At 45.4% G+C, this 19930-nt stretch overlaps 1 protein-coding gene across 1 annotated transcript in view; it reads left to right on the top strand.

Annotated features, from left to right (window-relative positions):
- Nucleotides 1–13638, top strand: part of GLI2 (GLI family zinc finger 2) — a 190842-nt gene extending 177204 nt beyond the window's left edge. The window contains exons 12-14 of the mRNA XM_032693839.1: nucleotides 3733–4014; nucleotides 7107–7443; nucleotides 8496–13638. Of these exons, the coding sequence (XP_032549730.1) occupies nucleotides 3733–4014; nucleotides 7107–7443; nucleotides 8496–10852 (2976 nt within the window). The 3' untranslated portion in view covers nucleotides 10853–13638. The remainder of the gene's footprint in view (nucleotides 1–3732; nucleotides 4015–7106; nucleotides 7444–8495) is intronic.
- Nucleotides 13639–19930: the final 6292 nt, after the last annotated feature.

Here is a 19930-nt window from a genome sequence, read left to right on the forward strand (position 1 = left end):
CTATTGGAGAATGGAACGCAGTTGCCACGGTTGACAGCTTTTTGAAGTGATGCTGTGTCTACAAAGGGCTTGTTGGGAGTGTTTTTATCTCTGGCTTATCAGTCAGTGATAACCAAAGTGCTGTGGGTTTCAGAGATTCTGTTGGAGTCAGAATAAGGACTCAAAGTCTAGAATGCCCTTCCATGCTGTGTGATGCTGAGACAGACCCAGTGAATGACCAGGATCCCAGTGTTGCTTGAATTGGTTTGGTTATGAACCCAAACATCAGGATTGTCCTCCACCAACAAGCCACTTCTTCAGCAGGACACAAGTTAAAATTAACCCATATGCACACTTACACTGTGTAGTTGGCGTTATTTTAAGGCTACACTGACCTTGAGGCCAGGAGGGACCAAAAAGACATGCAGCGTTTCGTCTGCTCAGCAACCTGCATTCCCAGTAAATGGCGTTTGACTACAACATCATTTGCTCTATGTTAAAGATTCTTCCCTGGAAAGGTAGGCAGTTGTGATTTAATCTCACATTTCAAGTACTGGCAGTTGCTCATTCTCCAGTCCTGGATACTTCCTCTGCCTTCCTCCAGCGCTGGATCCAGTGTCCCTTTCATTGTTGCTTTCATCGTAGCTCTGAACTCTACAGTAAGCTGCTCTTCGTATTCTTGCCCATAAACTGAATCAAGCTCCTGAAGATTCGCATTTCTGCAGCATTTTTTCCTGCCCTTAAAAGAGATTAGCATCTCTCTTCAATTCCTAAAGATTCTCATGTGAGTGGATCAAGAGTGCTGGGTACAGACTCATACAGCCCAGTTTGTGCACACCGAAGCGATATGTGAGGCCATAGATCACTTGAGCTCAGGTCCCTAGAGCTTAACCAGGATCCTTCCTAGGCAGGGCAGAGTTTCCTGTCTGTTGAGCCTGATAATGAATTTTCATTTTGGCTGTGTTATTAAATGTAATTTCTCCAGTGGGTTCAGTTTCCCAAATGATCCAGATTAGGAGCTGCACTGGATCTGGGATGACTCCTCACTGCATCTGAGCAGAGAGCTTGGACATACTTAAAGTCTGTTCTTTTGAATTCCCTTTGTGCATGAAGGGGAGGCTGTAGGGCAGGAGTATCCAACTTCATGTCTGTTGTGGACTGTGATCTAATATGCTGACACTTGGCACAACAAGTGTTGTTACTTTCAACAACACAAATTTAAGACTCAGATAACAGATAGAGATTTTATCCTCTGCTGTTGCTTCCCCTGGAGGATGCCATAGCCTTCTCAGGTGCAGAAACAGCACAGCCGCTAGTGGAGGATTTGTACCAGACCAGCTGACCTTACCACGGGAACTACATGGCACTGCATGATCTTACATTTTGCGATCATGCTCCCTCCTGAACTGCTGTTCAGCCCTCCTTGATGCAGTACAGACATGCCCCAAGACTTGTGGGAGTTCTGTAGGCTGCATATAATAGCTCTCTGAGCTATTTGACATCCTCTTTTTGGGGAACATATAACATGATCCTTTGCAACAGATGGAATCCCTCATGGCAAAGCTCATCACATTGGGCAGCAAGCCCAGGTGAGGGTCCTGCATCCAGCTGTGGCCATGACCACTGGGTTAGCAAACTGCACTGAGACCTTGGCTCACAAAACCACACAAACGCAAAGCAGAAGTTTGTGGCTGTGTGTATTTCCCATTACCCACTGGTAACTCTATTGTGGTTCCTAGCTAGCTACCTTCTAAATATTTCCTCTGCTTGCAGTGTTTACTTGGAATACACCACAGTCTCAGATCAGTCATAAAAGTCTCCTCTAAGGGGGAAGTTCCACATTCCCTGTATTTGTCACTATCATTGTGTGACAGGATGTAGGTGTATAGTCCAAACATGCTGAAGTCCAAGGCTGGGGATATATTACCACACTGGCTTTTGTTTGATTGTTGAAATGTCATAGACACTATTTAATTTTAAATTTTCAGTCACTATTTGAATTCCTTCAGGGGATACCTTAAAAGTTACTCTTGAGAAAAGGGCTTTCATCCCAGTGCATACATGAAAGAGTGGCATGAGTTTATGGCCAGCCAAAGGCTCAGAATGACATTTTCTGCAACTCAAGCTGAACAGGAGTAAAATGCAGAAATTCGGTTCTGCTTAGTGCTTGGGGAATTCTCCAGTTCCCCCACCCTAATGAGTATTACCTTGTATGTGCATGGGAGTAGGAGGGAGGCATCTGAGATCTAAACTGTTGACCTCACTAGGGCATACGCTGCATTAGGTGTCAGAATCTGGATAACCCAGGGGATAGATGAAGACATGCCAACAAAACAGCAGTTGTGCTCAGTTCAGTTGCAGGATGTACGGCCTGACAAAGAGAATGATTGAATCCCCTTAGGTGGAGTGTCTGCTGTCCAAGCAATAGTGATTACATTACCCTAATTGCTGGGATCTGAAAAATCAGAACTATTGAGCCTAAAAGATCTTTGAGCTGTTTATGTACAGGGATTTTTGTAGCGTGTGTAGTGGGGGTTGTGTTCTTTGGAATATAGTTTAATAGCAGCAATAATATTTCTATACTGTTGTCTAAAAGGTTGCATGAGATTTTTAAGCAAACTATTTTACTTTTTGTGCTTTGGCTTATCCAGCTTTAAAATATAATAAATATTTACCTCAGTGGAGTGTAATAAAGATTTAGCTGGTTTGAGAGATGTGCCAAGATCAGTCAGGACGAATGCTTTTGAATAAAAAACGGGGGTTTAGTGTTTTTCAAGTGATTGCACTGGTTTTCTGCAAAGAATATATGCTCCTTTATATTTTTTCACTGAAGTTCCTGAACAAAATTACAAAACAGATTTAAAAAGGAATGGTCATTTTGAGTAGCCTTGAAACAACATCTATCTGTTTTTTCTCATGGATCTATCCCAGTGCGTTGGCAGAAAAATACGTAGAGTAGTTGTGAGGCTGAAAGCAGAACTTGTGATGAATTCAGAGCTTCCAGCGCAGCAGCACCAGCTCAAACAACTGCAGCGCTAATACACTTCGGAATTGGAAATTCAATAAAATGAAAAAAGTTAAAAGAAGAAAAGTATCTGTTTGCTGACTTCTGTTTTCAGAAAGATGGCTTCATCCTTGTTTTCCTGTGGCAATCAATGATTCATGAATTCAGGACTAGAGTGCTATCATCTGAAAAAAACATTGCATGCCTGTGGTTTGTTTTGCACAATAACAGATTTCAAGGTGACAGGTGCTGGAGTGGTATGATAGATTGAGTAGGATGAATCCAGTCTGGCTGGGATTCACTGGAATTCCATCAACCAGAAGGGAAGGTTTCAGACATTTTCTTGGGGTAGGCCCCACCTTAGCAGAGAGAATGTATTATACCTACTCCCCTACATCACCTCCCTCCCATCCTTAATCAGGAAACATTCCTGTGGCCACCCAAGCAAATACATACATAGGAAAGTAATATTAGGGAAAGTATTTCATGATTTCTTAGCTGTCCTTTAATCCAGAACATGAAAACAAGAAGTTTAGCCAACATGAAATAACTGGCCAAGTCTGTGTGGATCAGCAGCAGCCCATATATCACATCTTCAATATCTCAGTCTTACAGAATCCTGTGGAGCAGATGCTCCCCATTTTGCTGCTGCCTGCTGCTATACTCATTGTATTTTCTTGGCCCATACACTGTACCTGGAATATTTGGACTTATTCTAAATATAACCCAAGCTTTGCTTGTATTGACAGAAACCCTACGTCTGTAAGATTCCTGGCTGCACGAAGCGCTACACGGACCCCAGTTCCCTCAGGAAACACGTCAAGACAGTGCACGGGCCTGACGCTCACGTCACAAAGAAGCAACGCAATGATGTTCACCCAAGGCCGCCTCCGCTCAAGGAAAATGGGGACAATGAGGCGAGCGCCAAGCAGAGCAGCAAGGTTTCAGAGGAGAGCCCTGAGGCCAACAGCACCACGAGGAGCATGGAGGATTGCTTACAAGTCAAAACAATAAAAACGGAGAATTCTGTGGTAAGAGCAGTTGCTCTTGGCAGAAATGACGTGGTCCCAAATCTCTCTGGTGCAATGGGGGCATGAAGCATTTGTATGCCATTTATGTCTCTGGGTAGGTGCCCTTCACCATTCCTGTTCAAGTCCAGAAATGAAGCTGCAGGTCAGGGCACAATCCAGTACATTTTGCACCTTCCTACCCAGCGTCATGAATTCCTGCCCTCGTAGTCATGGGGGCCGTGTGATGCCCAGTGCTCAGCTTGGCCTTCCTGTGCTGTGAAACTGGATAAAACTCAAGTGTTGTGGTCAAATGAGCTCTACCTACCTCACCAGTTTAAATTGAGCAACAGTCATTAGGGCACAGATTGATCATCTATCTGAATACTTCTAGAAGCAGAGGTCCTGTTTTAAGCAATCCCTTTTCTCCTCCTCCCTACACCCTTCACTGTTTTCTTTTCAGGCTGCTGCTGCTGCACAGCAGTTTTGCTGGCTCAACTCTGTTGTAAGCTGTCTTGAGAAGCCAGTAGGGATAAAAGTAGTTGTTTTGGTTTTGTTGGGTATCTTAAAGCAAGTTCAATTCCTTGGTTCTGTCCACTATACACAGAAGCACAAAGTCACTGGGGTTGACAGGGATCTTGAGATCATCTGGTCCAACCTTCCTGATCAGTCAGGGTTGGCTAGAGCAGATTGCTCAGGAGTACACACGGTCAATACATGGCTCCCAGCTGCCACAGAAGATTGTAGTGGGATGATGGGGCAGGAGAGAGAAAGTAGGAATAAACATGAGAGCAATGCTGTGGCCCACATAGTACAGGCTTTCAGCCAACCATGATCATGCTTTACAGCCCCAGGAGTGGCCACCAGCTGAACCAAAGACCATTTATCAGCCTTCTTGCCATTACAGCAGCTCCACTGGTACTAAAGAGCTGTATATAGTGCTGGGTTCAAACACATTCAAGCCTCTTCCATCCCATACAGGTAGCCCAGGGCTGGTGAAGGAGATGGAGCGTTGCAACACAGAGACCACTTTTGATGTTTCTTTTCACCTTTGAACCCAAAGTTCTGATCTTCTGCACCAGCTCAGAGTGGGACAGGGTATGGGCTGGATACAGCAGAAAAGACCTTCACCTGCAGAGGAGTGTATATTCTCCAAGCTTCTCACCAGAGCTGAAAAGACTTTGAGCTCCAAAATATATTTTTTCTTGATTTGAATCCAGGCTAAAAGATTGTTATTGCTATGAAAAAAAGCATGCCCTGGAGCTACAAAGATTTTTCAAAAGGGTTAGGGGGATGGTTGTTGAAAAAATTACTAATGCGCAGCATTTTTTCAGTTAGGAAAAAATTGAGTATTTTCACATCCAAAGTGTCTCTAATTGACTAAAGAAACAGTTACTGTGATGAGACTCTGTATTGTGTTACAAAAAACTGAGTGTGAGAACCACTGGATAGAATGACCTCTCTCCAGTACTCTTCTTCCATGTGTTTTGATGGTGTTTTCCTATGAAAACACGAACACAATGACAGCTCCCCACCCTGTTTCTCCTGAAAGTATGGGGTTGTTTTCCTAATGCTTTGTGCTCCCAGGGTTCCAGCCAAGCCATCTTGCTGGCAGCAGGGCTATGGGTCAGATGTTTTTCTTTGCTGTCCCTATCCAGCACTGGATACTTCACTTGTGCACATCTAACAGGTGGTGTCTGATCTGGTGGGCTCACCTCCAATTCCTGTTTCCTGGTTAAGGTCGGGGTGGTGGGAGGGGCGAGATGCCTCACTGGTTCCCATCACTCCCAGACCCCTTGTTTTGACCCATCTTTGGTCTCACCCCAAACCCATGGAAACAGGTGAAAAGTCTCTTCTAGGGATTTTTATCTGGGCCTCCAAAGAGGGAAGGCAGGGAACATGGGGTATGGGAGTGGGGGAAATGTTGGCAATTTGTACTGTATTCTGCATTTCCCTCTTCCTCCTTTTACTAACGTGGCCTTTTTTGTTAATGATGTCTTTGTCCTAACAACCTGTTCTTTATTCCCACTTACCCTTCCTTACTCTACCTTCCTAAGGACAGTCGGTACTAAGGTGAGCAAAGATATCCTTTTTTATTAAAATAGCTGTATAAAGCATGGTCTCCTGTAGATCTCCTGTCTCCATTTAACCCCTCCAGGGTGGAGGTGGAGGCATGCAGGGCAATGGGGAGGGATAGGGGATATTTGCTTGAGCACAGAAAGGGGGAGGACATGGTGCCCAATGATCCCCCTTGCCAGCCTTTTCCAATCATCACGATTTACCGTTAAATCCTGGGATTACAATCTACCATCTGGATTGATGGGCAGTCAGAGCCAGTCAGCCTGCCTGTGGGGTCTGCTATGGAGCAAAGTACAACACTGCAGCACCCTGCATTCCCACCTTGGCCTGGGGCAGAGTACATTGCCTTTTCAGCACTTCCATTTTTTGCTGGAGCATGGGCCTGGAGCAGAGAGCCAGGCATCCTGTTTGGTAGGAGCAGTAGCTACCTCAGAGCAAGTTCAGACCGTATAGTGTTTGCTGCAAAGTAACTACTCAATGTGAAATGCAATTCCTAATGTAAATAAAATAAATATTTATGGTGCTTATCTGCCTTATCTGCAAGTGGGAGTTTGCAAACAGTGAACCAGGTTTTTATCTGGCTAGGAAGTTTGTCAGCTAACCTGATTATATGTTAGGGTGTTTTAAAGACAGAAAGACGTGGTGTCTGAAATACCTAGGCCTTGTTCCCATGTTAGATAAGCCAGTGTTTGCTGCAATATACCTTACACAACCAGATAACATGCTGCTTTTCTTCGAGAAACATCCATCCTTACTCTTTTGGAGGAAGAGCATTTGATTTCTCTCCACCTTCCAGTTGAACCCACCATAGTTTTTCCAGCTGTGGAGTGCTGTCCTGACCTCCTCTCACAGGGAAGGGGTGCCTGCCTTCTTGTAAAGCTGAGATCCTACAGCAGGGAAGGGTAACAAGAGAGGGGAGAGCCTGGGACAAGAGCTTACCTAGGCCCCAGGACTAACACTGGGAATGTTGGGCTCCTGATTTTTTTCCATCCATGTTTTCACCTACCCAACTTTTTCTCCTCTTTTCCTTCCCCAAGATGTGTCAGTCCAGTCCTGGTGGCCAGTCGTCATGCAGCAGTGAGCCGTCACCCCTTGACAGCACCAACAACAATGACAGTGGAGTAGAAATGAACATACACAGCGGGGGAAGTCTGGGAGATCTGACGGCGTTGGATGACAACGCTCCTGTTGTGGACTCAACGGTCTCTTCTGGTAATTCAGCAGTCAGCCTGCAGCTAAGGAAACACATGACGACAATGCAACGACTTGAACAGCTCAAGAAAGAGAAACTCAAGACAGTTAAGGATTCCTGCTCATGGGTGAGCCCAGCTCCACAAGCCAGAAACACCAAGCTGCCTCCCATCTCAGGAAACGGTAAGTCCTGTGCCTGGAACATGTCTTGTAGGAACACTCCAGAGTTTGACTCTGGCTTCATAACCAAGAGTCTGCCCTGGAGGAATGAGGGTCATATTTCATTGCCTCTGAGTCAGCCCTTGCTAGATAAAGATGTCAGGTAAAATGGACAGCTTGAGTGTAAACGCAGCCATCTGGTCATGTGCAACAGAAACCCAGATGCTCAGTTCTACAGAGCTGTGAAGGGAGGCAGAGGTGTAGGTGTCCTTGTTTCTGGGCTTGCCCAGGACCCAGACACAGCTGTTCTCGTTGTCCCAGTGACAGCCGCAAGACTGCTTGCATTTCTGTCAGCAATAACAGTCCCCCAAGGGCTAATGTGCCTCCTGGGAGACCAGTGGAGCACAACAGCAATCCAGAGAAGACCTCCTTCCCTAATCTTGCTCTGACAGGCCTTTTGTGACTTCGAGAAATCCTAGCTATTGCTTCCAACTTCATATGCCAGTTTCCCACTGGCCGACAATTCCTGGTAAAAGTATCTCTATGATCCCTACAGTGTTCCTCTTAACTTTGCCAGGAAGTCCCAAGGCATAGTGTCTGGGTTATAATAGACCTCACAGCTTAGTATATTGGAGCTTTTTGGGTTACTCTTGGAAGAGACTTTGAATGTGAACTTTTGGGCTGTCGACCTCCTATCCCTGACTGTGCATCTGTCCCAGAGAGCAGCTGTGGTTGTGGCTACATGCTGTCCCTGTGGCACTGTTCACAGCAGTCCTACTTTTTTCCTACTGAGAAGCCCATGTGGAGACATTCCCTCTTGAGTATTGGGGCATACATGTTACAAAGACTGTCCAGCAGGGACTTCTTAACTTCTCTCCACAGCCTTCTTGCTCTTTTTGCATGGACATAGAGCTGAAGATGAAGCTTTGAATTCACTAGCAGCAATGAAATTCACTATCACTCCCATGAAATATTTGAGGGTGTCTTTGTGGGTCTGTATTCTGTCACCAGGAACACTACCAAGTGAAATTTCTCAGCTAACTAAACCTTTTCCTTCCCTACAACCTTTCTCTCAGGCTCTGTTCTAGAAAACAGTGGTGGTTCTTCTGCTACGCTGCCTAATCCCAGAATAATGGAGCTGTCTGTCAATGAGGTTACAATGCTGAACCAGCTCAACGAGCGCCGTGACAGTACAACAAGCACCGTCAGCTCTGCCTACACCGTCAGCCGCAGGTCATCAGGGATCTCCCCGTACTTCTCCAGCCGCCGTTCCAGTGAGGCTTCACACCTCGGGCACCGTCCCAATAACACCAGCTCTGCCGACTCCTATGACCCAATTTCGACAGACGCCTCCCGCCGGTCGAGCGAGGCGAGCCAGTGCAGTGGGATGCCAGGTCTGCTGAACCTCACACCAGCTCAGCACTACAGGCTGAAAGCCAAGTACGCTGCTGCCACAGGGGGCCCTCCTCCGACACCCCTGCCGAACATGGAGAGAATGACACTGAAGAACAGGATCTCACTTATGGATGGACCAGACCCCACCTTGCCCTCCATCCGCCTCCCACCAGGCCCCAGGCGTTGCAGTGATGGTAACACCTATGGTTACCCATCAGCTCCAGCATTTCCCCATGAGGTGCAGGGCAACTGCATGAGACGGGCAAGCGACCCAGTGAGGAGACCTGCCGGAGATCCCCAGGCCCTCCCACGAGTTCACCGGTTCAACAGCACCAACAGCATGAACCCCTTCCATCCTCCACACCCCACAGACAGGAGGAGTTTTGGTCTCCAGAGCTACGGGCGCTCAGATGGGAGCCTACCCCGGCACATCTACTCACCCCGACCACTGAGCATCAGTGAAAACATCGCCATGGAAACCATGTCGGGGGAGACAGAGGCGCCCATTGGAGACGATGACATTGTGCTGCCGGATGATGTGGTACAGTACATCAAATCCCAGAGCAATGGGGCAGCGGCCGAGAGCACTTCCATGGGGTACAGCAATGAGATGCAGAACTTCCAGGGAAGTGGGAAGCTGCAGCCTCCAGCTTTGCCCAGCCAGCGCAGAATGGCAGTGGCTGAGGCAAGCATGAGCCACTTGGGACCCATGATGGCAGAGTGTTCCATGAGTTTTGATACTTCCTCAGACATGAATAAAAATAACATGCCTGTCCAGTGGAATGAAGTCAGCTCAGGTACAGTTGATATCATGTCCAATCAGTCGAAGCAGCAGTTTTCACAAGGGAACTTAGCGGTGGTGCAGCAGAAGCAGAACTTTGATCAATACCAGAACTACAACCAGCAGCAAATACAGCTGCCAGACAACGGTATGAATGTAACACAGCAGAGCTTTATGCAAAGAAATGTGGGCATGGATGGGCAGAGGCTAAATTGTATGCAGCTGCGGCAGCAGCCGATGAGCCTAGGCCCCAGTATGAACCCTGATGTGGGCTTGCACACAGGGTACAACCAACCTCATCAGATGCTGAGTCCCACTGCAATCAGTGGCAACCCAAATCAGATCTCTCCTAATTGTAGCAACATGGCAGCAAAGTCTGGACCCCACCTTCACCCTCAGCAAATGGACATGACGACCGACCCTTCTTTGATGGTCAGGAGCAACAGTGAGCGCCCAGTGCTGGGACAGGTCATGCATGAACCGAGTCAGCAGAATTATTCATCTCAGCCAAGCCACCTGAACTTCCCCATGGCTCAAGAGACCTTCCATCAGCCCATCATGGCCTCCAATCAGCCCAGCTTTGAGCCTCAGCAGAGCATGATGGGTTCAGCTGCTCAGGCATATCCACCCGGTATGATGCAACCTCGTCCTCCGCCTGAGCCGAACCCGGGCAGCAGACCCCGAGGCCTCCGCACCATCCAGCAGCTGGGGTACATGAGAACTCCCCATCCTACGAACACCACCAGCCCAGGCCAGGAGACAACAGAGGCCATGCATAAAAGAACCAGTGACATGTTGCTAGCACCCGCCCAGCAGTGCGCAGAGGGCACAAGGGAGAACAATTTGATGTACTATTACGGTCAAATCCACATGTATGAGCAGAACAGCAGCTTCGATAATCACGCAGACTGCCGAGTCAGGCAGCAGCAGTGCACACTGAACAGCAAGCCAGCCACTCTGCCTTCCCCAGGCGCAAACCAGGTGTCCAGCACGGTGGACTCTCAAGGTCTTGAGCCGCCCCAGATAGATTTTGATGCCATCATGGATGATGGGGACCATTCGAGCCTGATGTCGGGAACCCTGAGCCCCAGCATCCTGCAGAACCTCTCCCAGAACTCCTCTCGCCTGACGACTCCACGAAACTCTCTGACACTGCCCAGCATACCTGCAGGGATAAGCAATATGGCAATAGGTGATATGAGCTCCATGCTAACCACGCTGGCGGAAGAGAGTAAATTTCTAAACATGATGTCATAACAGTAAAGCACAAGGCCTTAGTGCTATCCAAGGAGCTCTGCGTGAAACAGTTTTATGAATGTGCTTTTCAAAAATAATCTGTTTCAATAGAGTAGGGTTTTTTATAAGTACTAAATATATTAAAGGGATTCAAAACAAAAATTTTAAAAAGTCTTTGTACAGAATTATGTAAACTATATCTAGGCAGTTCAGCACCACAGGGGTGCACCTCTAGTATTATTTTTTTGACTTGGTTTCCCAGAGCACTGAATGGTATCACCACCAAGCTAGGAAACAGCATGAGGATGGTTAGAGATGAAAGACTCCCTTCCCAGAAGCCCTGTAAATAGCACTCCCCATTGTTTTCCATTAGTTACATTTGCAAAAAAATTCCGTTTTCAACCTGCCCCAGAAAGAAATGGGAGGATGCAGTTTTGATTAGAATAAAAGCCATACTATGTATTCTACTCTGATGAGAGTAGGGTTTAGTTATGTCTCCAAACAAGCCCTCTGCCAGCAGTATTGTTTTATACCATAAATGCCTTTGTACCTTGCAAAGAGCGACGATTCCAAACGGCTTCTCAGCAAAGTGCCTTACCATGCTTTCTTGTTAAGTAGCCAAGGCCTCTCTTCCTTTAAAAATCAAATATAGTGTATTGCCAGAAGCGTATATAAAATGTACATTTATAAAAACATAGTGGTGTTTCTGAGAAAACATTGGAAAGACACATTGATGAGACACATAAAAGGTGAATGCACACTTTGATCAGATGTGTTTACAACGTGGTTTATATCATGTGCAGAGTGGAGCAAAGGCCTGGGAACAGCAATCACTGGGAAATAATCCCCTGTGGCAGGAAGGCTCTGGCATGCGGACTGACACACATGCATAACTTTTGCACCTTCTGAGCACAGTGAGTTTCTGCGAGAGCCCCACATGCATCTTTAATGTCTTGTATCCCTGTGCAGCTTTGCAACAGCTTCATTCTCTGTTGGGTTTTGCATGCTGAGGCACTCATATAAACAAGTGATGGTGATGGGAGAGAATTTTATGATTGTGTCAGCCCAATGTGGCAGCACTGGGGGAGCTGATTTATCTGGCCAGGGTTTGTCTGTGTGATGTACTCAGTGCAGGGTTCTACCTGGGCTCCATGCACACAACAGGCACGTGGCTGCATTGATGTGGGGCCAAACATGAGCTAATACACCCTTTCCCACAAGCAGGCTTGTTGGCATGCACCCAGTGCTATATTAACATGTTCCACAGCACGAAAAGAGCTGCTGTATCCAAAAAATACACCATGGTCAACCTGGATTGTTCCTTTGACTAGTAGACTGTACCTGCAGCCTACAGTGTAGACATACATCTGGATAGTCTCAAAACAGGTCTTTGAGTCAGAATAGTAGCTTGGTCAGTGAGAATCTCTTGGAAGTGTCCTTGGGGAAAAGATGGGAGGAGCAAGACCTCCTAAAGCCAAATCCTCCACCAAAATATAACTGCTTGTAATAATGATCAGCTGTTTCCAGGATGGTCCCACCTGGCACTGAAGTTAATCTTAGTTGCATTATTTATTTTAGCTGTCATTAGACAAAAGGGTAGAAGCAATGGGGTGCATGTACTTGGGAGGAGGCCTTGTTTAGCTTCTGACTGCATTGGACAAGGACAACGTTTCTCTTCCTGCTCTCATAGCCTCAAATACTTTGTACCCCGTATGTTGAAGGGCAGGGAACAATTGTAACATCCCCCCAAGGTTCTTACAGTTTGACTGGGCAAGCAGCTGCAGAACTTCACTCTTTCGTTCCCATCTCCCCATCATATCAGTGTGATGTTCTCACTTGCATCTGATTCCGTCCCCTCATGGGACCAGGACAGCCCTATAAAGGTGATTTCTGGTGTCTTTTCTTTTGCACAAATGGATGTCAGGATCACTCTTCCCAGCATGACCAGGGGCTGACATGACAATGCCATGTGCTACCTCCAGGCAAACTTTGTGTTATCAGATACACGGCAGTGCATCTGGCAGCCATCCTTGGCAGTGGTGGATTGGTAGCCCTGAGTATGGCTGGTGCAGGGAGATGCTTCTCAGCATCCTGCATTCTCACCTCTCTTCATCCCAAATGCAGAGGGTACACACAGGATGCTCTCACCACCACCCTTCACCCCTCAGTGACTGCTGCTGATGTCCAGAGTGCATGAGGACAGGAAAGCAAAGCAAGGTGCCTGGCTGTTTATTTGTGTCTCCTGTGAAAGTTGTGTTTAAAGGGATTATTTTATAGTCTGCTGTATATATTCTCCTGCAGTTACTGACCTTGCCCTTGCCTTTGCATTTATGGAAAAAGGGCAGTAAATGTTTTAGGACGTTGTGTGTTGTCCTGGATGCTTGGAGTACAACTGGGCATCCCTTATGCTGAGATGGATCAGGCTTTCGTGTGTCCATCAACTGCTAATCTGATTTTTTTAACAGCTGCATAGGGCAACAGTGGCTACTGAGTCCCTCCTCACAGATATCTCATTAGCAAAAGTTCAAATACAAAAGCAAAACCAAATCTCCAATGACTTGAGATTTTTTGGACTTTCCAGTGGTGGTCTTCCTTCATTTACAGAAAAAGTATTATAATAACCATTCCAGCACTGTATATATTATGTATAGAAGACATCATTACTAAAAGTACTGTAGGTGAATCGTTCTGTCAAATTTATATCTTAAGAACATTTTTAGCTGTTTTCTACATCATAAGAATGGAGGTAACATGCTGAACCCTGTATATAAACCTTTTGTACATTAAAAAGTAATTTTTTTTCATAATTCATTGTGTCTGCTGTTATTTCTTTTTATTGGTAATGGTGGTTGGTCTTGGTCTGTCATTGCCACACCAACACAGTCAGTTGGACTCTGGTGGTTGCTTAGAAACAGCTGGTGAGCAACTGGACAGGCCTGGTGTGTCACAGCACAGATGTGCAATGGTCTTACCTTGAAGAGCTTCCAGTCAACAATGAGATTGAGGTGGCAGGAAGAGAGGCAGCAAGGCCAGGGTGTGCTGCCAGCACAGTCCTGCTGCCCAGGTGCCTTTCGCTGGCCTCTTAGTAAAGGTGATTTGAAGGAAAACGTCAGTGTAACAAGGACAGCACAAGAGAGGGGTTCAGAGCAAGGGCTGCAGAAATTTGGCAACTAGAAGATTTACAGTAAAAATGGCTTGTTGACTGTCTTGGTCAGTGTCCAAAAGGAGACAGAAATAGGACAGATCAGCAGAACTGTGATGGGCCATGACAGTGACAAATTGAATACTGGGTTTGGAGAAAGGAGAAATTAATCTGTGCATTATGTATGTGATGGGAAGCCATGATATGGTGAGCAACAGATACATCAGTCGGGATCCAGTTAGAGCCTCATCCAACTCACTGATGAGAAAGATTTAATTTGGCTGCAGCAAGAGCTAGTTCAGCTGCTGGAGAGACTGATTTGCAATTTGATTTTGTACGGGTGGGTTGGTGTGGTCTGGGCTAGATCTTAAAGGGAGGTTGAGGAGACTGTTCACAGGTGATCCTTATGGGCACAGCAGTCACTTTGGAATGAAAGTCAGTTGTTGGGCAAAGCAGCTGCGCAGTGAATCACACTTGGTGCAAATGAACAAGCAGTTTCATGCAGAAGCAACTGAAAGGGATGCACTCCTTTTCCTCTGTGCAGGATCCCTGCTGAGTTGGATGGAAGAATCAGGTACATTTGGGACAAATCCTTACCCTCTTATGAGGGTTCCTTCATGGTCCGCAGCAAGAGATTGGCATATCCTTCTTGGGAAACTAATCTTTTCTGGTTTAGACATGTAGGGTGCGGTGACTTTCCTTTGGAAGACATGTGTCACTCTCCTCATTGATTACAGAGAAACCCCCAGTAGCCAGCTTAGATTCCTTCTCCAGTGGGTGAGGTGAATCCCGTGCTGCTGTCAATCTCTTACGCAGATCTAGTCACCCTCAGCATGATCTGAGGTTGAGTCATTGAATGTGTTAATGATCCTGTTAGTCTGTAAATTCACTGGATAAATACCATGCCCCTCTGTACTGTCCAAGAATTACAGAAATCACAATAAAAAAATGCATTAATATTATTAAAAGGAAATTGTTCAGAGCTTTTCTTTTGGCAAAAGGCTTTGGAGACTCAGATCAGCTCCTACTGCTTTTCTACTTCAAACACTTAAAATGGGTTTCTAATCTAAATCAAATGCTGCTTTTAGCTGGTGTTTCACTTCAGAGTTCAATCAGGGCACACCTCTGCCTTTGTGAGAACATATTTATTACTTTAACTGGGCTAAGATTTCTGAGGAGCCCACCTGAGGTCATGTACCAGCATGTGCATTTTTACTGCTTCACCATTCTGGAATAAACAAGGATCGAAAGGCTCGTTGCTCCAATTGTAAGCAGGTAATAACCCTTCTGCAACAAATGTTTATAAGCCAGAGCTTGGAGTTTATACTTCTGTGGCAGCTGCATAATATTCAATTAACCTTCTTTTTAATCAATCATATCCCTTATGAAAACAAACCATTCTACCAGGTCTGATTCTGATCCTCTGTGGTGAGTGTTAACTTCACTCCACTCCCAAAACCAGTAGGAGCATAGAAGGAGTAAGATCCCAGTCTGGATAAAGCCATCACAGCTCTTTAATATTGCACTAATATCTCAGGTTTTCCTGGAGGGGAGAAAAAGCCCATAAAAGCTACTGTTGCTGGATCTGATTGCACTTACTGAATACGGAGTCATTCCGATGGCTCTTTATTGCATTGGTCTCAGTAGGGATGACATAGGAGCTCTTGTTCTTTACGAGCTGTTGGATCTACTTGGAAGAGCCTACGTGTTGTAAATAAATGGTGTGTTTTATAATATTGGAAGGACAATTTATGACCAAGCAAGGCCTCTTGCAGACAGCTATTTAACTTGTAAGTAAAATGACCTAACACTTAAGAAATTCAGAAGCTACAAAACAGCCTATGTTGTGGCCAATACACTTATTTCTATTTGATTTATGCTTCATGTAAAACTTGAAATGGCTATATTAAATATGTTTGGTGTAAAAATAAAATTAAAAAAAGAACAAAGCAATGTTTTCACATATGCTGAAGGTTTGTGACTACTGTAGCTTCCTCCAATTGTACCAGCACCTCTGATTCATTACACAGGTCCTTTTCCCTCCCTGTTTCCATTTTCCCTGCACTGACCTGTCAGGCAGATATGTAGGGGGCATGGTGGCATGCCTGCTGTCAACTTTGAAAGAGCTGCTGCATTCAGCTGCAGTGGACTTGCTGGAAACATCCCTCCATGTATCAGTTGCTTACCAAAAAGCAAATTCTGTGGCTATTCTGTCTGTCAGAGGCTGTTTTGCTATCACACCTTTACCACGATTTGTAGGGTGGTATCAGCAAGGAGCAACAGCATGACAACACCATGAAAGGCAGCTCTTACACCAAGAAACAGGAAATGGGGCTACATTAAGTCTTTGGTCTATATTGCTCTGTCTAGCCTTAACTCTTATTAGGTACAGCCCAGGCTAATCTTCATAGAGAAAGGATTTTTAAGGAAGGACTTTGAAGAAGCAGCTTGGTCTGATCCTCTGAATGTCTTCTAAAGGACTCTCTCCCTTTCTCTCTCCATTCAATATAAAATCATATAGATAAAGACAACCTTCACGACTGCCTCCTCTCTCCCCTGTCACTATGCCTTTTCTGTTCCTCTTTGGGAAGGACCACAGAGTGCTCTGCCCATAGAAACGTCGTCTCTGCCAGGCTTTGAAAGACAGACAGTTGCATTTTTTGACTCAGGAGCATGAGGAACAGCTTTCCTGACACCTGCAGAGTGAATCATGCAGAAGAAGAGCACACATTTCACAGCTGGATGTTGGCCAAAGCACCAAGGTTCGTGCTACAGTGTGGTGGTAGTGGTTAAAATAGATCAAATGAAATTAGGAGAGTAGCGGGGAAGGAAGCAAAACTCTGGACAGAGTAGGGCTAATTTTCTTCATGGCTTTATGTCTCCCAGTGTGTCTCCCATCTGGGAGTTTCAGGGGCCATGAGGCGTTACTTGGCATCACAAAAACAAAACAAAGAAGTGAAGCTTATGAGGGTATAAGAGAGATCTATTTTTGAAGAATAGATCTGTAGAGCTTCACAGCTTCTGGAACAAAAGCAGCATTTTTAACTCTGTTACCTCTTTTTCCCCCTGCTTGGTTGAGCAGTCGTGCAAGCAACCGTCACCTGAAAGAGCCGCGTGATGGTGGCACAGCAGTCATGCAGCACTTGAGGGGCTTCAGCCACCTGCTCGGATGGAAACGACCATGGCAGTGACAGCGACCGGGGAACACAGCTGGGACAGATTCGCAGAAAGCTTGGAAAGGCGAAGCAGCCCCAGGCCTAGAGTCTGTAGGTGGGCTGCTCCACCCTTTGGCAGCACCAGCATCCTGCCCTTGGCTGCAGACCTTGGAGCAAAGGCGCTCCCAGGCTCTGCGGCTCAGCCAAGCTGCAAGAAACAAACGTGCTTCTCCCTTTCTGCCCACTGTTACTGTATAGCAAGAACTTGGTAATCTCCAGGTGGCTTTATTGGGCCCATTTCCCAACTGGCAAAGCAGCCCTCTGAGAAGGTACCTGGCTGATGCACCTACCCATCTGATTGGCATCTGAGCAAAGTGTCTCCACTGACTGAAAACTGATGGATTTTTTTTTTTTTTTTGAGCAGAATGTCTTGATGTGAATCGTTTAACCTCTGTGTCACTCATCAATAATGACGATAAGTGAAATTCGATGAAATGCACAGAGGATTAAACATCACTCCAGGCACACTGAAAGTGGGCGGTGTTACCATATCTGGGAGATCTTAGGGAGGGGTGAGAAAATGGATTTTGCTCTGCAGTCCAAGAGGCTGAACCCCCTGTAGCACCAGCACCAGCTGAGAAGGGTGCTCCAAATGGTGATCCTAATCAATTCCTGCAGGCCAGTGAATTTCTTTTGTAAGCAGCCATCCAAGAAACAAACAGGTCTCACCTTGCTTGAGGAGCTCTCTGGAAATGATTGCTTGTCTTAGCAATGTCAGGAGATTTGTCAGAGAATATGAAAAATGTTTTCAGGGAATAGAAACTGGGGCTGAGCCAGGTGAAGGTTTCTACTTAATTGGAAAAAAAAAATAAATCCCAGCATTTCCATCATTAACTGGAAATAAGTGGGAGCATTTTTAACAGATCAGTAGTGGTCTATGTGTTGAAAGCACCAATGATACCAAAGTATTTGAGAAGGCTTTTCTTAGAGACGAGAACCAGCTTTGTGGTCATTGGACACCTACAAAAAAATGGTCTGTAATTCCCCAAATTACAAGGGAAATTTAAAATCTGAACCCATTCAAAAGCTATTCCAAAATTTAACACATACTTATAGTACATCAACAACTTTATCCTAAAAACCTTCCAAATCTAAACCTTGAATTTACAAGAGGATGGGGCTGAGACATGACTTCTAAAGTAGTCTTGTAAAAAGTGACATCAAAAGGATTTTCAGTTAAATTATTATCTGTGCATTTCTTAAAAAATGTTTTAACTGTCATTTACATTTAAAAAAAAAAAAAAAGAAAAATTTAGTATGCAAAGAGCCGGGCTGGTTTCATCATGGATGAATCAGTACCAAGAAAGTTAAGTCTCCAAGGAGCCACAAGGAGCTGTTTTCCACCCCTGCTCTTTCTGCAAAGTTGTTCCACTTGTAAGACTTTGAGATTGGGCAAATCTCACAAAAGACAAAGGTGTAAAATAAAGTAAGGGGTTGAGAGCCTTTTAGTTTAGCATCGTCTCTGCTTATAACCGGAAAAGCCACATTGTTAGTGGTGTTTAAAATTATTCTGGGTAACACACCAAGCGTTGTACTGTGTTGCAATTAGATTAGCTGAGGTAAAACATCTTTCCCAGCCCTTATTTCGGTGCTGACACAAGGTCCTTCAGGCAAAGCACTGGTCCACAGGTGTTTCAACAGATTCAGCAAGGCTTACAAATGGCTCATTTGGGACCACAGCTGGTGAACAAAGAGGGTATTTTCTCCCCTCAGAATAAACCCCATCGATAGAGAGGAGGAGGTTTATTTATTTTAAGATAGTTCGAACACCTTTACTGCTACTGAGAAAAGACATTACCATTTTTTGAATAAAAATAACTGTAGAACCATCAGGGGATTATGATAGTGAAGTTGGTCTTGTGCACATGCATCAGTGTTCTCTATTACATTAAATGAAAACTACTTAAATTCAAAAAAAAAAAAAAAATCCTCAAATGAACAAAACTGGGTATCATGACAAAACCCAAAGAAGATTCTCCTCCAGCACAGATAGTGCCAGTGAGGCAGAATTATTTACCTTATTAGCTATGTTACCACAGGGCTATTCTGTCACATGTGAGGACCCAAAGGAGGATGCTTGGGCTGTGTGAAGAATGGAAAAATAGATGACATGCAGAAAAATCATATTTTAACGATGTTACGAAGGAGAAAAGTGAGTAGAGGGATGGGGATAGAGGTCCAACCTCTGAGACATTCTGCCAACAGGAATGTTACCCTGGGGTCCTCCCTTGGCAAACAGTCATCCCTTCCCATCTTCTCCAGGGTGGCCAGTCAAGCTCCTCCTGCATTTTGTGGCTATATCTGCGGAGGGGTTCTCCTCACTCTCCCTGTGCCTTTCACCTCTGCACCTCATGCTGCTGCATCCCTTTCATCTGACTAAACTTCTGCCCTGTCAGCAGCACCAGCTCCCCTCCAGGGGTTTTGCCATTACACAGTGTTCTGCTAGGAGCATTTATTGCACCTGGCCCATAGAATTAAGCCAAAGAAGGTCTTGAGGGCAGACCTGAGTGGTAAGTTTTTTTTTTGGTGGTGGTTTGTTTTTCCTTAAGACATCAAATTTTGAGCCTACCATTTCTCACAGCTAAAGAAATCACAGAACAACAGCACTCATGATCAGAACCAGGCCAAAGGCTGAAACCTTGGCTGAGAAATATCTCAATGACCTCAAGGAAGGATTTATCTCCTTCTGCTCCCAGAGCAGTTTTTGCTGGAGACGGATGAACACAGTAGCTTAGTGGAGCT

The sequence above is a fragment of the Chiroxiphia lanceolata genome, chromosome 7, assembly GCF_009829145.1.
Source record: "Chiroxiphia lanceolata isolate bChiLan1 chromosome 7, bChiLan1.pri, whole genome shotgun sequence".
NCBI lineage: Eukaryota > Metazoa > Chordata > Aves > Passeriformes > Pipridae > Chiroxiphia > Chiroxiphia lanceolata.